A 13,751-nucleotide genomic window follows, 5' to 3' on the forward strand; every position below is an offset into this window, starting at 1 on the left:
TGCTTTATAAACATTTTTCAGGCACTTTACCCATGTTCACAACTCAGCTAGACAAGTAGGGCATTAGTTAAATGTGTAAACTTAACCAGAAACACACTCACATGACGCAGCCAACCAGAACTAATAATTCTTCCTTCTTTAAATTTTCCCGGTGACATTTGGTGGTGATCTGACTAAAATAAATTAAGACCCATTCAATCTGAATGTAAGACAATTTCATACTTTTTAATGGTCCTTTTATTTGTAAAAGTGAATTTCAGACACTCTTCAGACTTTTTAAAGGCCACCCTGTATGCACCATGAAATGAAAGAAACACCCTGTCACCTCCACATTGACTCAACCTGCTCAGAAGCATCACTTAAAAAAAAGAACATTGCTTTCATGCTAATTGAGTCAATTTTCCAGGAGCGTCTGACAGTATTTTCTGATACTAATAGATCTCATGTACTTTTTGTTCCTTTGGAGTCATTTATGCAGAACAGATTCAAAGCTGAAGCGTGACAGATGACTGGTGAACGTCTGCTATTAAGTGTGTATGGAGAGAAGATCCTTTTGAACAGGAGAAGAATAAAAGGGTGGAGATGGTTGTTAAAAAGGGAGCCCAGCTTTTAGCTGATATCTTTACAGGCTAATAGCTGTCTGTCAAACTTTCACTGGTTTTGACTGAAATCGTCACAAAACATAAATGCATTTTTCTACATATTCAATGTTAGGTCAATATTGTAAAACTTAGAACTCCCCCATATTAAAGTGATATTACTCTGTCTTCTCTACAACCCTTAGACAGCTTCAAATAAATGCAATGAAGATGCATGATGCAGTTCTCTTTTGTATTTGTTTATTTCAAATGTATTTCACAAATGACAATACGCAACAAGGAAGACACTGTAAATAAACATGGTAAAATGGGGTGACCCAGTCATTTTGGAACGGAATAAGACATTATTATTTACCTGTTTGGTTCAGTTAATGTTTGTTTTCTCATTAAAAGTAAAAAGAGTAAATTCATAATATTTCCCCTCATTTCATCATAAGGAAATGAAAAGGCTGACAGTGTCCCGTTGGGAGGCTAAAGCCTTAGAAAACTCAGAACAGAGACTTTTAATGGGGACTGACTTTACCTTGTAGCGGATCACGTTGCTGTGAGGTCTCGAAGTGAAAATGCAAAGAATTAGAAGGAGTGATCCATCATTTTCTAACTGGAGCGCAGGCTTGCAGGTGAGAGCTGATGAAAATTGTCAGCTCCCTGCATGTCCCCGGTAACAGCACCGGTTATTACTTGTGGTCCATGTAAATGAAAAATGGATTCACATTTAAAGTTACCACTGGGTTCTTTGCAAAATCACAAGGATATTGTGCGATGGTTTTGGTCCCTTTCCAGCCGACGGCTTTCTTTTTTCAGTAGATATAAGGGAAGATCCTGTAGGGGACGCGGCGACAGTAGGTGTCCCACGCTATTCCGTATTTGGTCCGGCACATTCTCTCGTCCCGGTCCTCTCGGTGGATCAGCAGCACGGCGAAATATATGACGTAGAAGTAAGGCATTAGATGTGAGAATCCTGAGGAAAAGAGAAACATGGACTTTTTAGCAGAAGATAAAAAACATTTCAATGACATATCAAACAGTAGAATGTCACTCAGTAGAGCACATACCGCCCAACAGCTCCCTTTGAGTCAATCAAGCGGCACCAAATTTCCCACACTCATAGATTTCAGTTCCTTAAATGTGTCTAATTGTTTTTCATCAAGATCCATGAATTGTTCCCTGGGAAAATGGTGAAAATGGTGAAAAATTGCCAAACTCTCAATGTAGCTGGATCTGCCCCCTGATCCAGATCTGCACTCAAATTTAATTGGTACTTCCCGGACTCCTACCGCATCCTTCTTCCAAATTTCCTGGCAATCTGTTCAGTAGCTTTGTGTAATCTTCCTTAAAATCAAACACACAAACCACCCAACAAACTGACAGGGGTGAAAACATAACCTCCTTGGCAGTGGTAAAAACTATAAAATATTTATTAGCCATTCATGAAATCGTGAATTTCAAATGATCATAAAAACACAGAAAAACGAATCCATTATTATCGTTACACGTACTATCATGGTAAATGATCTTTGTTTGTGTAGTACAGTTTTGCCATTCACCCATTCACACACACATTCATACATATGCGCCCCACTTTCTCTATCACACAACACTTACACACTGCTGGCAGTTTGGGGTTTAGTGTCTTGCACAAGGACACTTTGGGAAACAGATTGGAGGAGCCGGGGATTGAACCACCGACATTCTGGTTATTGGACCAACTGCTTTTATTGTCCCAACTCAGTCTTCTTGTAGCCTTGTCGCTCGATGCCAGAAGTACCTGCTGTTAATCAGGACCCTGTACATGACACCTACATTTTTCTTTTATGATTCCAGCTATTGCCCGATGACTTTGAAATTAAGTTTGAACGTTTCAAACCAAAGGTGACATTCATTGTTATTCTGGCTGAGTGTGTTAGTTGTATTTTATTTGGTTTCTCTTTGGTGGTTGTGTTTATTTTTTAACCTCTGGATGTGACGGGATGGGAGAGAGGGAGAGAGGGAGGGTGGGAGGATGGGAGGGGGTGTATAAACATGACGTGTGATTAGTTTTTTGGTCTAATTTTGATTAATTGCTAAACTAATTAACTAACAAACATCAATTTTGTGATTTGAATTATCTCAAACAAGCTGAAATCAAGAGAACACCCTCCTCGACAATTGGCTTTGGCGTTCAGTCAGTCGAATACAAGCGCAGCACAGTTAGTACCAGTGAGATTAAACTCCTAATGTTCTTTGAGACTGTGATTCACAGTGTGTTTGAGAAAATATCTTCTCGTCTTTCTCTCACTGTTCCTGCGATCAGGGTTTACATGTGACCACTGTTCCTTTTTGCCGGAGCAGCTTGCATCTGTCTGAAATGTAAAAAAAAAAATGCCATCGTCGCCTTTTTTTTTTCTTGTTCTTTTGACGGCATAATTCAGCAGTTTCAGCCAGAAATGGCTGTACATCTCAATTACAAAAGGCGGCTACACAAGTGACTCAATTCAAGTTGAATACCAATTAGCACAATGTGTCAGCTGGAACAAAAGTCTGACAGTCACCATTATGAGGAAGTTTTCAAGGGAACATAAGGCAGTTTGCGGAGGATCAAAGTGAGAGTGTTGCTGCCTTCACTTCTCCTGCTTCAGTATTGAACAGAGTATAATTACATGATGAGGACAGGAAGGAAATCATAATAACTAATGCTGGGGTCCATACAGAACTGATAAACAGCCACTATCTCTATCGGAAACTGTAGAATATATAGTTTTAGTATTGATGTGAGAAGCTGACTCTTTTGATAAATCAACAGCGATTTCCTTGTATTTACTTCTGGGCTACAGGATCTTATTTTTAAGTTGTTGCAGAGGTATGAAGGTTGTAACCATCTAATGTGGACTACCCACAAGCTACAAGATTGTGAAACATTGTTATATGCACCTATAGAAGCCACAAGTTTGTTTATCAACTGCGTCTTTAGTAAAACCTATTATTCGCGATGTCAAGGACAAGCACTACTAGGCCTCTGATTGGCGGCGCCCGCTGTTACCATGGAAATGTTTACCACAACTGCGAAAAATCCGGTCAGCTACGATCGGTTCGTTCACTGTTACATGACTTTTACCACAGAGCGACCGTGATATTCTTTTCCAACCTACTGTAGTTTTTAAGAGATGAGGAAAAGAAAGTCCGAGGGCTGTAAAATCACTACAAAATGGTTATATTCAAAAAGAAGAGCTGGAAGTTGGGATTATTTGCAATGGTTTATGGGATGCGTACTTCCTTCAGTCTAATATAATTATGTGCACAGTCTTGTACCTTAAACTTTTTTTCCATTTTTCAATATTTGTTTTGCTCCGAATCTAATGTTTAATGGGCCTGGTTCCAGGCTTAAAACTCTTTTTATAAGGATTTAAAGAAACGTTGAACCAGTCACTGTTATGCTCTGTTGTGTTGACTCAGTACAGACAGAGAGCAGGACCACAAGTTCCACAGAGAGGATGGTGACTGTTCTTCTTAAAAGGTGTTTCAGTCCAATTTAACCGCAGGCAGAGGTCGGACTGAAGTGATCTATGTTTCAAATATAAATCTGCACCGCTGCTTGAAGGATTATCTCACTGAAAAGATCAACAAACATATCTAACAGTGAGCATAGCTGGATGTGATTAATACTCTGACATAAATCTCATGTATGACTTCATCCACATTTTCTAATGAAATCTCTCCGGGCTTGTCTTATGCCCGCGTGACCTGCATGAGAAATGAGCCTCGCAGAGGCTTTTAAGCTGTCTTACCACATGGCAGGGACCACGCCAGGGCCATGAGGAGGTCGCCGAGGTAATTGGGATGACGAACGAGACCCCACCAACCGGACACCAGCAGCCGCTTCCCTGTTGCCGTGGCGATGGTCTCCAGTCCTGCAGGGAGGAATTGCAGAGGAGGAAGGAAACATTTGCGGATCAACAAAAAGAAAGACTACAACCGTACATTGGTCCACTGGTGAGCAATATTAAATCCACAACCAAAAACCTCTGTGTCAAATTTGATTAACAGCTACATTTTGAAGCCGGTGTCAATAACCTAATTAAATCTTGTTTCTTTCACCTAAGAAATAAAGCAAAAATCAAATCAGCTCTGTCCTGACCTAGAAAAGCTTGTTCACGCCTGTGTCTTCTCGCGCCTGCACTACTGTAATGCACTATTTACATGCACCAGTCAATCCTCAGAGTCTCAGCTTCAGTAAGTGCAGAACACCGCTGCTCGAATTCAACCAACACCAAGCGTAGCACCCATTATCTCTCTCTCTTGCCTCCCTTCATTGGCTTCAATTTAGAATTAATATAATTCCTGATTTGAACTGGTGTTAACAGACGTTTGTTTTTAATAGTTTTTACCTGCTATCTCTATCTATTATCTTTCTTATTTGTTTTATCAAGCTCTGTTCCGTGTTGATTTATTCCCATGTATTTTGTAAAGCACTATGTTAATATAATTGCTATAGAAATAAACGTTTATTATTATTATAAACTCCACATCTCCCTCTCTATTCTGACACACAGTGGAATTAATCTCTTCTTTACATGAACAGCATGCAAGGTGAATTATAAAGAGTATTTTTGAGCGTATTTGTAATAATTTGGAAAACACATTGGAACAAAATAAGAGAGTAACTGACTTGCAACACTTGGATGTGTAGGTTCTCGTCTGAACTGGTTCTTCTGCGAGTTGGATTTTCTGAAAATATAATATCCAATACCTGATAGCAAAGAGATAAATGTTAATATCACCATAGTCACGAAACTCTACATTTTACAGCCTCGTGAAAAGAAGCTAATTACCATTCAGTGCTATTATAACTGCAGCTCCGAGCCAACTCAGGGTCTGTGGGTGCACAACCAGGAAGGCTGCCTGCAGGCCGTATGTGAAGGGAACCCAGGCCAGGTCTCCAAACACCAGCATGAAGCCAAAACCATCATGCACAATGTCCATGGTTGTCAGGACAGCCTCCTGTTAGAAGCACAATGAGATGAAGTCAAGCACATGTGATAACAAGAAGGATAAAAATGGCAGAGCTGCCAGGTGCCTTATTTCTAACTGTGAATTGACATATGACACTGCTGAGACATCACCTCATTCCACAGAGCGTCCGCCACATACAGCAGCTGGAAACTGTTGACCAGTAACATGGCGAGGGAGGGGGACCCTCGAAGCTCCACCTCCTTCATCAGCATGCCCAGGTTAATGACGACCTAACAGGAAGTGAAGACTGATCGTCACTAGTTCGACAGTGTGTTTCACCGGCACTTCACATTTATTGGTGGATAAACTCTGTGACGCAGTTCATGAATGTCGTCACTAGGGGCGGGAATAAGTCTGTTTGTTGGTTTGTGAGCAAGATTATGCAAAAAAAAATGCTAAACGTTTTACATGAAACTTGGTGGAAGAATGTGGTATGGGTCAAGGAAGATTTTTTTTTTTTCACTTTCTTTAAGATTGCAAGACACAGGGATGTTTGATGTTTTCAATCTTTTCCCAGGGAATTAAGGAATCTTTAGGCCTATTTAGGTAACTGATATCTATGAGTGTGTGAAACTTGATGCAGCTCCTTGTACTTAGTGACATTCTGGTTTCTATTATTGATTTAGCCGCTGATTACTTTCATGATTAAACAGTTTGTTCCATAAAAGGTCAGAAACGCTCATGCCATTTGTTGACATTGTCAAATGTCTTGTTTTGTCTGAGCATCAGACCATAGCCCAAACATATTTAGTTTCCATCATAGAAAAAGATCAAGTTTACACAGCTGCTGGAACCTCCAAAGAATAAGCATTTATTTGCGATGATAAATTGATTTTCAATTTATTGCCAGTCAACTAATTGACTTAGCAACAGATCATTTCAGCTTTAGTGGCAACCTCTGTGAAGTTTTACTGCAAAGTGACACATGATCATAGTTTTCCTGAGGTCAGATCCATCTGTGGCTGCTCTAATGCTATTATATTTTCTGTTATAAAGGATTCTCTCTAATGTATTTGTGAATTGAGAACAGAATGATGAAGTCCAAAGGCTACAATCACAATCAAAAACACTGAACCACCATATCATGTATAGCTCATAAACAAAACCAGTTGTGCTTTACAATCATTGTGTAAAGCACAATCAAGTTTACATTGCATTCCTGCATTGTGAAATATAGTTACTTCCACCAAGGAGGATCCAAGCAGGATTACTCAAAAACTACTAAACGAAATTCCATGAAATTTTGTGAAAGGGAGGAACATGACCCAAGGAAATATCCATTAAATTCTGGTGTGGAACCAGATCAGGGGGCGGATACAGGAATGAGTTTTGCAAACCATAATACTGTGCGCAGGGTGACATGATGCTATTAGAAAAGACACATCACACAGTCACTGACATCTTGAATATAAATGTAAACACACGAGACTATAACTTAAAAGAAACAGGCCTGTAACTCAAACTGTGGGTTTATTTATATCCAAGAAATTATATATACTAATAACAATAATTCTTATGCAATCCATTATATAATCTGGGGCTCTGAAAAACCTGCAATTGTAAAATGTCGCATGTTAAAAGTAAATAGTTTGCAACAGGAAATTAAAATCTCCCACATACTGTCTGTAGCCAGTTGGTGGAGGCTTTTTCTGTCCTCTCCTACGCACACAGCTTTAAAACATTCAGATGTGCAAAGATTTGACTCCAAATACAAAGAAAACAAAAAAGCAACCTGCAATAAAGGACTCGTTACATTTTACAGCATGACTCTATCCTTTGACTTTCTGTGTTGCTTTTTGTGATTGAGATAAAGACGCTGTAATTATTTTTATAATTCTTACTTGTCTAAAGTGCATTTATTCTTATCGGGTCTGATGACTCAGACAAAGATGATGATGCACACCCCTGTGTTCCCACTAATCTCTCACTGTGTCAGGTCAGCAGGGAGAAAACTCAGTGATTCTGACTGTGTCAAACTCACAGTCCACAAATTCTACAGTAGATGACAAGAGAGCAACATCGCCACCTGTTGGTCGTGTTGTGTTCGATCACCATCATGTTAGTAAAAGGTGGAGTAATTGATTCTGGAGAAATGACGATGATATTTGAATTTCACAGCAACACAAATACAACCCTGTCTTTAGTGTTGCCACAGAAGCTCCAACCTCCTACTGTGAGTTATTTCAACAGTCACAATAACTTATACTCTACTGTCAGTGCTGCATGGAACAAGAAAATAACATGTAAGGTTTATATCTCTGATGCTATTTAGATTTAGTCTTTATACTATGGTGCACAGTACAAACAGCTAATTGACCGTAAAAGGTTTATCTAGATAATCGCTGAATTTGTGTTTTGGATTAGAATTGTGTAATATAGCTTTAAAATTATAAGCATCTAAGTTTAGAGGACTCTTACATAAAGGGAAAGATTACAAAAGTATTTTTTGTTTTAAGCAGCCCACTCCAAATGTCACAACAGATTTACATATTTCAATATTTAGATAGATAGAATAGAAACAATTTTTTTGGTTTTAAATAGTTTTTTCTGTTTTTTCTGCATTGTTAGAAGATAAACACTGGTGCTCAGCAAATGTTCTGTGTCAAATGTAAATGTATTCAATTCAATGACATTTAATAAAACTGGTTTTAGCATTGGGACAATGACAGTTTTCTTCAGATTAGCGAACTGTACATGAACCTTTTATCTGAAACGTTCATCAGTGTCTGGATTATCTACTCATCTGTTCACTTGTGCAGGTCAAACTCACCCAGCCAATCAGACCTGGTCTGAGCTCACAGAAATATTTAAGGTCAAAGTTTCCGATCCGAGGATTTAACTCCCGTCCGATGAAGAAATCATACAAGGGATTTCCTAAACAAAACAGAGATAGAAAGAAAAATTCACAGGAGGATTTGAAATACAGTATAAATCTGCAATGTCTGCAGATACATGATGTGAATACTAAGTGGAAAGGGAATTAATATCAGCTCTCAACACAACAGGCATTATGTCAATTACTTTATCCTCTAAACCAGCAAACAGTTAATTAGCCATTAGCTGAAACGCACTTGCGACAAGAAGGTTATGTTTTCGTCTGTGTTTGTTTGTCAGTCTGATAGTTAGCAGGATTACGCAAAAAGTACAAGACGAGTTACCAAGAAACTTGGTGAAAGGATGCAGTATGGATCAGGAAAAAATCCATTACATTTTGGTGCAGAACTGGATCGATTTCACAGACAATAGTTCATGGATCTTGATGGGGAAAAAAACAGGCAGGTTTTCAGACTAATATTTAGGAGTGTGTGCTGGTTAAGATCCAATTAAAAATGTGGATCTAGTGAATTTAATTGTGGTTTAATAAGTGCAATTCTAGTTTTTAAAGTAACTGTTGAGCACAGGGGCGCTATGTGCTCAAAGTCCAGTATAATGTTTATCATAATTTGTTAAGTGTGTCGCTTAACAAATGCTTTTTTTCTTTTGCTATTTAGGACTAAACAATACATCAGCAGCAGAGGAAAATGTGGAAATTGGTCATAAAACAAAGGATGCTGCTAACATGGTAAAAGAAATGCTAAACAAACATTTTGTTACATCTCTTTTCCACTGAGTTTGTTTCGTTTGCTTTCTCTCTCCGCCATGCAAAATGGCCCTTGCATGTAATATGCAAGGGCCATTTTCACCCTTAGTTAAATAATTACTGATGTTAACTGAATTTTTCTCCTGCTTGACTTTAATAACACGGTACCGAAAAAACTATGCTTACTGTGCTAGACTGTTCACTTCATGCCTGCGGGCTCCTGTGGATCTTGGCCGTTACATAGTTACCCAGAGGAATACCAAGATCCTTCACTGAACAATAAAACAGGCGTTCGGATGCACAGTGCATCCCTGCTGGCTGTTTTAGAACAGTATTTTTAAGCTGGATTCTTTTCTTCAGTGATGAAGCTCGGCTCTCACCTGTGTTGCCCCCCAAAGCGAGAGCATGGGAAGGCGCCCAAAAGGAGCGGATGTAGAGGTAGACGGAGAGCAGGAACGACATGGCTACTGCGCTCACCGCCAGAGGCAACAGCAGCTCAAACAGATGCCCAAGAGGAGCCCCGAGCCCCAGAAACAACAGCAGCAACACGCCGCTGACGCACAGGCCATGAAAACCTGAGAGAGAGACACACAAACAAAACTAAACATTGGAGCACCGGGGGAGCGAGATAAGCTCACTGACACAGGCTGGTATTCAAACAGACAGGGTAAAGTTGGAAAAGGTGGGATTTCGCATTGTGTAACTAGAGTAAGATTAGGCCCAAGGTCAGACAGTGTGGAGGTGAAACTAAAATAATATGAGTCTCACTTAAAACAAAGAGTAACAGTGGGTTTATACTTTACAAGAGTTGAAGCTTTACAAATGTAAACTAATAATTTGCATATTAAACGTGTACTATTCAAACATTGCTATAGAATGTAATAGCTATTATTATTTTTACTTTACTACACTACAGTACTCACATTAACTTGTGTCTTTAGTGATCAATACTAAACGAAAAACTCTACTTTACCATTAATGGGATACTTGAGGCGTGTTCCATCCCTCAGCACTAATCCTTCAGACACCTGCAGGCAAAAGTGCTTATTATAAAAACGTAAAGTGTTCACTAAAAGTTACACAGTCTTGGTTTAATGACTGATTTTGTTAGTTTCGAATTACAATTTGAACAGCAATTACGTTATATAAACATATTATCACAAATTCTGCAATATAATGATGGTTAATCAAAAGTTATTTATTGGGATTAATAATCACCCAAAGCATACCTTCAAAAACCAACATTGGTTATTGATTATTAATGGGTTTGCTTTAATACTTTATAGACCAGAGGTTCCCAAACTTTTAAGCTGACAATTTTCAAAATGTAACAGAGACTACAACCCCCATCATTTCAAAAGATGTTGACTTCAGTGAGTTCATAAACAATTCAAGCTACATGCAGATGTTTAAATGTTTCCTGTGCTGCTCTAATTCAATGCAGTAATCTGTTGTAGTCACCTCAGGAGTCACATGGACACATAGAAAATCAGAAGGCTGATGATTATTTTCATGGTTTTTAATTTGAATTTTCCCTCGTGCATTTTAGCTTTTGGAACAAGTATAGGGAAAATATGATATTGAGATTTGTTTTTAAATTGTATTTGATTTCAGGAAATCACCTCACCAACCGCCTTCTTTTTCTCGCAACCCCCCAGGGGGTCCTGACCCATGGTGAAAGAACCACTGCTACAGACCATGGCTCATCAAATCCCCAAAAGATGGTTTTAATTTAAGTTAAACCTTGATCCAGGCTGATCGATGTGTCCTACCTTTCCTACTGGCATCAAGTAGAGGAGGGCATGAAAAGCGATCCATCCCAGCAGAAGCAGGGGGGCCAGAGGGTCCCACAGCTCGTCACTGGAGGGGAGCAGAGGAGGCCATTGGAAGACAGCGGCTTCGGGGGATCGACTCATACAGATCAGGAACATCACCGTCAACGGAAGAAAGATGGGAATGCATAAAGCACCTGGGAGGTGACAACACATTAGAGTGAGATGACAGACTGGGTGTGTTTACAACACCTGCTTGACAGGGTTAAGTAGGAGCTATAGGCGCTGACGTTTTAAAAACATGTGAAACAGCAACATATGGAGCTCATCTGAACAATCTATTATACTGTGAACAACCACATCATCTGAAATGACTGCAATATTTACACTATTAATCTGTCTGTGTGGGTGCAACAAAGCTCCTGGTTCAGATCAATATTATTAGATCACATGATTTGACTTTGAAAACTGAAAAACAAATTGGATGTGATGTCCATTTCAGGGAACAGAGCAAGAAACAAAGCACAACCACACACACACACACACACACACACACACACAACAACATACAAACTGAACATTACCTTGACACGTGACTACATATTGTAACACAAACAGTTTTGTGTGTTAGCTGTTATCACCGCCACCTTTTATTCCTCCATTTCTGCCTAAAATCAGCTTTTATTCACTAAAACATACATAACCTAAAACTCTTTCCCATGTTTCACCCTCAATGTAAACTGGAAAAGCAGCAACATAGGATATTGGAATCATAATAGATTCCCCCTTACCGTTTGTAAACAGAAGTAAGAAGAGACACACGCTATAAAAGGTGGCGGTCGAGGTAATGGAAAAAGAAAAATGTCTCAATTAAAGTGAAAGTGGTGGCGAAGGTGAGATGTCTCTGCTGTGACTCACCCAGGGTTCCTCCGAATTCCCTCTCCGTGTCATGTGAGGATCTGGGTTTGGACGCTTGATTGTTGAGCCTCATCCTTGGACTGCTGTGAAAAGACAGAGGCAGATGTATCTTAGTCCAAAATAATGAAATCTAAAGACCAAATGAATCCCAGTCATCAGATGGTAAGGCCAAAGTAACAGAGCACCCTGATGATGTTGAGTTGTTACAAAAAGAAAAAGCATAGCTACGTAATGTTTTTGCAATTTATATTAACAAAAAATTATGCATTTGTATAATCTGCAGTAAAATGTGCTTATATATATATTGTCTTGTCTTATGTAACTTATGTTATATATAAGTGTAAGACTTTGTTTAATTCTCTAAACTGATCACAGTGTGGGCCTCTTCACAAATAAACATCCTTGTTAACATCAGAGGTGCAGCTCCTAAGTATTTGTTCTTTATGCGTTTTACTTGCAACTATGTCTACAGCATTTACTCAACAGCCGTGGACTTTGTTTTGTTTTGACATACTGTAAAACAACTATCACCTCATATTGAAAACTGTACTGATAAGAATGATGGCAGATGCCAGTAGGTTAGGAAATAGTTAGAGAGCTTCATTTAAACTGCTCCATTAAAAATTAAAGCAAATTATTTTTTTATTTGTGTAGCTCCAAGGCACAACATACATTATCTCGAGACACTTTACAGAGTAAGGTGGAGACTTTACAATATTAAAGAGAAACCCAACAGATCCCACAAAGCGCAAACCCCTGGGGACTGTCTCGACCGGTTGGGGTGAGAGGAGAAAGAGGAGGGAGAGAGGAAGGAGGGGGGGTAGAGACCAGGAACAGTTGTGTAACAATGCTGATAACCTGTCAATGCATCTCTGATAATATCCCACATTTAAAACTTTGAACGGGACTTTTACCTTTGATACAAAGTGCAGTTGCATGCGGTTCTTTTACTGCAATAGAATTCATTAGGATCTGATGCAGAGTTTTCACACACGATCCTTAGAAGCAGCTAAGAAAAGTCCAGAGTCTTCACTTGCCCCAAGGAGCTTCTAAATGTAGTGGATCACACTATGAGGAATATTACATGTGCATACTAGTATTATATGATCGCGACCGCTGTCAACAAACGTCCAAAGTTCACAACATTTCTGTTCAACTCCCCCTGCTGATGCAGAACTGATCCAACCTCAGTGACAACACAGACTGTGCAGTGACACGAGCGTAGAGAGTAAACAGCTGCTTATATTAAAACACGGTAAGTAAACGTGAGATCTTACCGGTGTGTAACGTGGAGCTGCAGTTAAAGTGTAGTAACTCTTACGCATCCCTCCATCCAGCAGCCTGCGCAGTGAAACGCCCCCACGACGCACGCTCTTTTCAGAAGGGAATCGCCTTTCAGCCAATCAGATTCCTCCGTGGTCATCAGAAGAGGGTGGAGAGAAGAGGGCTCAGCCAATCAGATGAGGTGTTCAGGTGGCGACAGTGTGCTGCACGCTACGTTGAAAGAGGGCTGGCAGTAGTTGTGAAACACCTGAATTATATCGATTTTTTTTTTTTTACTCTAAATGCTTGTAATTACTATATTCTTACTAGGTTTTCTTTTACTTTGAGAGGAACCACACACACACTTTGACTCATTCATTCAGACACTTTTATTGTGGACACATGAACTTTAAACCAAGTGTTTGTCTGTGTAAGACATGCACAGAAACGATGGAACCAGCCTGAAGGCAAGACAAGTCTTCTGTAGATACTTTAGTGTAAGACATAAATGGCATAATCAGATGACATTCACACTGCAAGTTATTCAGCAAAAAGACACTGAGAATATATTAATACATAACATTTCCACCAGACACAACTTTTTAATCATTCATATTCTGTTCTTATCTC

The 13,751-nt window shown here is 39.3% G+C and overlaps 1 protein-coding gene across 1 annotated transcript; it reads right to left on the reverse strand.

Annotated features, from left to right (window-relative positions):
• Positions 1-828: 828 nt before the first annotated feature.
• On the reverse strand, positions 829-13,228 carry tm7sf2 (transmembrane 7 superfamily member 2). The gene is made up of 11 exons (XM_034606088.1): positions 13,136-13,228; positions 11,859-11,941; positions 10,941-11,137; positions 10,142-10,196; positions 9,549-9,743; positions 8,359-8,462; positions 5,699-5,818; positions 5,408-5,576; positions 5,245-5,325; positions 4,364-4,486; positions 829-1,560 (listed from the first exon to the last, which is right to left on the reverse strand). Exons 2-11 carry the CDS (start codon positions 11,929-11,931, stop codon positions 1,400-1,402), a joined length of 1,278 nt encoding a protein of 425 aa, XP_034461979.1. The 5' UTR covers positions 11,932-11,941; positions 13,136-13,228; the 3' UTR covers positions 829-1,399.
• Positions 13,229-13,751: the final 523 nt, after the last annotated feature.

Source organism: Hippoglossus hippoglossus, chromosome 14 (assembly GCF_009819705.1).
Source record: "Hippoglossus hippoglossus isolate fHipHip1 chromosome 14, fHipHip1.pri, whole genome shotgun sequence".
Taxonomy (NCBI): domain Eukaryota; kingdom Metazoa; phylum Chordata; class Actinopteri; order Pleuronectiformes; family Pleuronectidae; genus Hippoglossus; species Hippoglossus hippoglossus.

Bases quoted from the DNA above. Each gene is read 5' to 3' on its own strand.
- tm7sf2 (XM_034606088.1), bottom strand. From the start codon at position 11,931: ATGAGGCTCAACAATCAAGCGTCCAAACCCAGATCCTCACATGACACG. The intron at 4,487-5,244 runs GTCAGTTACTCT...TCCTCCCTGCAG, and splicing joins TACACATCCAAGTGTTGCAA to GACTGGAGACCATCGCCACG. The intron at 1,561-4,363 runs GTAAGACAGCTT...TCTTTTCCTCAG, and splicing joins GGCGTGGTCCCTGCCATGTG to GATTCTCACATCTAATGCCT.